At 40.3% G+C, this 2,663-nt stretch overlaps 1 protein-coding gene across 4 annotated transcripts in view; it reads left to right on the forward strand.

The window, feature by feature from the left end:
• The window catches only part of ITM2A (integral membrane protein 2A), a 110,083-nt gene that overhangs the window by 8,098 nt on the left and 99,322 nt on the right, over positions 1 to 2,663 (forward strand). For 3 of the 4 annotated variants that reach the window (XM_023733604.1, XM_023733605.1, XM_023733603.1), the window contains 2 exons: positions 2,054 to 2,204; positions 2,354 to 2,438. In XM_023733604.1, the coding sequence (XP_023589372.1) occupies positions 2,054 to 2,204; positions 2,354 to 2,438 (236 nt within the window). Of the gene's footprint in view, positions 1 to 2,053; positions 2,205 to 2,353; positions 2,658 to 2,663 lie in introns of those variants that run through there. The other variant, XM_023733606.1, reaches the window with a different exon arrangement.

The following is a 2,663-nucleotide window of genomic DNA, read 5'->3' on the forward strand; positions in this document are numbered from 1 at the left end:
GTTAATTGGGGAAAGGACAGTCTCTTTAACAAATGGTTCTGGCATAACTGGATATCCATCTGCAAAAAAATGAAAGAAGACCCATACATCACACCATGCACAAAAACTAACTCAAAATGGATCAAAGACTTAAATATAAAATAGAAAACGATAAAGATCATGGAAGAAAAACTAGGGACAATGCTAGGAGCCATAATAATGGCATAAACACATACGAACCATAAGTAACAATGCACAACCACTAGAAGAGAGACTAGATAACTGGGAGATTCTAAAAATCAAACTCTTATGCTCATCAAAAGACTTCACCAAAAGAGTAAAAAGACAACCTACAGACTGGCAAAAAATTTTTGGCTAGGACAAGTATGATCAGTGTCTAATCTCCAAAATCTACAAGATACTGCAAAACCTCAACAACAAAAAGACGAATAACCCAATTAGAAAGTGTGCAAGTGATATGAACAGGCACTTTGCCAAAGAAGATATTAATATGAAGAAATGCTCACGATCATTAGCCATTAGAGAAATGCAGATCAAAACTACAAAGAGATATCATCTTACCCTAACAAGGTTAGCATTAATCCAAAAAACACTAATAAATGCTGGAGAGGTTGTGGAGAGACTGGAATACTTATAAACTGTTGGTGGGAATGTACAATGGTACAGTCACTTTGGAAATTGATTTGTCGCTGCCTTAAAAAGCTAGAAATAGAAGTACCATACTACCCAGAAATCGCGCTCCTTGGAATATATCCTAGAGAAATAAGAGCTGGCACACGAATTGATATATGCACACCCATGTTCATTGCAACACTGTTCACAATAACAAAAAGAGGGAAAAAACCTAGGTGCCCATCAGCGGATGAATGGATAAACAAATAATGGTATATCCACACAATGGACTGCTATGCAACGGTAAAGAACAATGATGAAGCCCTGAAACATAACATGGAGGAATCTGGAGGGCATTATGCTGAGTGAATTTAGTCAGTCACAGACCACTATTATAAGAACTCAAGAAAAGGTTTAAACACAGAAGACAACGTTCTTTGATGGTTACGAGGGTGGGGAGGGAGGATGAGTGTTATTCACTAGGCAGTAGACAAGTTTTACCTTAGGTGAAGGGAAGTACAGCACACACTACAGGGGAAGTCAGCACAACTGGACTAAACCGAAGCTAAGGAGTTTCCTGAATACAATCAAATAGTTTGAGGAACAGAGTAGCAGGGGTAGGGATCTGGGGACCATGCTTTCAGGGGACATCTAGGTCAATTGGCATAACAAAGCTTATTAAGAAAATATTCTGCATCCTACTTCAGTAAGTGGTGTCTGGGGTCTTAAAAGCTTGCAATTGGCCATCTAAGATGCATCAGTTGGTCCCAAACACCTGGAGTAAAGGAGAATGAAGAACACCAAAGACACAAGGAAAGTATTAGCCCATGAAACAGAAAGGGCCACAGGAACCAGAGACTTCATCAGCCTGAGACCAGAAGAACTAGACGGTGCCTGGCTACCACCAATGACTGCCCTGACAGGGATCGCAACAGAGAGTCCCGGATGGAGCAGGAGAAAGGTGGGGTGCAGAACTCAAATTCTAGTAAGATGACCAGATTTAATGGTCTGACTGAGACTAGAGGAACCCCAGAAAGTATGGCCTCTGGATTCTCTATCAGCCCAGAACTAAAACAATTTCCTAGAGCAACTCTTCAGACAGGGATTGGACTGGACTGTGGACATAAAGGGATACTTGTGAGGAGTGTGCCTCTTAGCTCAAGTAGATACTAGAGACTAAATGGGCAGCTTCTGTCCGGAGGTAAGATGGGAAGGCAGAGAGGGTTTGGAGCTGATTGAATGGACATGGGGAATCAGGGGTGAAAAGGAGGCTGTGTGCTGTCACAGTATGGGGAGAGCAATTACGGTCACATAACAATGTATGTATAAATTTTTGTATGGGAGACTAACTTGAAATGTAAACTTCATCTAAACTACAACAATAAAAATGAAGTGTCTTTAAGAATTTCTCATTTCAATCTTTTTTTTTTTTTAATTTTAGAGTGGCAAATATTTGCCTCACACTTATGTGATTCGTGAAGACCTGGTTGCTCTGGAGGAGATTCGTGATGTTAGTAATCTTGGCATCTTTATTTACCAACTTTGCAACAACCGCAAAGCCTTCCGCCTTCGTCGCAGAGACCTCTTGCTAGGTAGGCAATTTATTTCTTAGTTTACCCCATGTTATTGGGACTGAGTAAGAGAGGGGGATAGAGTGTGGGAGAAAGTGGGAAGTAAATCTTTATATGTTTCAATTTACACAAAGAACCCAAAAGTAACTTTCTTGTGCATTTCCTTACAGGTTTCAATAAACGCGCCGTTGATAAGTGTTGGAAGATTAGACACTTCCCCAATGAATTTGTTGTTGAGACCAAGATCTGTCAAGAGTAAGAGGCCATAGATTAAGAGTATCCATAGGAATAAGAAGTCAGAGATTGACAATGTGACTTCAACATCAAAGTGTGTAGGGTACTCAAGATATTTACTCATACATTTACTCGAATATGTATATTAGAATAATATATATATATTGGAGCCCTGGTAGTGCAGTGGTTAACAGCTTGGCTGCTGACCAAAAGGTCGGCAGTTGGAATCCACCATCCGCTCCTTGG

This window comes from Trichechus manatus, unplaced genomic scaffold, assembly GCF_000243295.1.
Source record: "Trichechus manatus latirostris isolate Lorelei unplaced genomic scaffold, TriManLat1.0 scaffold00060, whole genome shotgun sequence".
NCBI classification, from domain to species: Eukaryota; Metazoa; Chordata; class Mammalia; order Sirenia; family Trichechidae; genus Trichechus; species Trichechus manatus.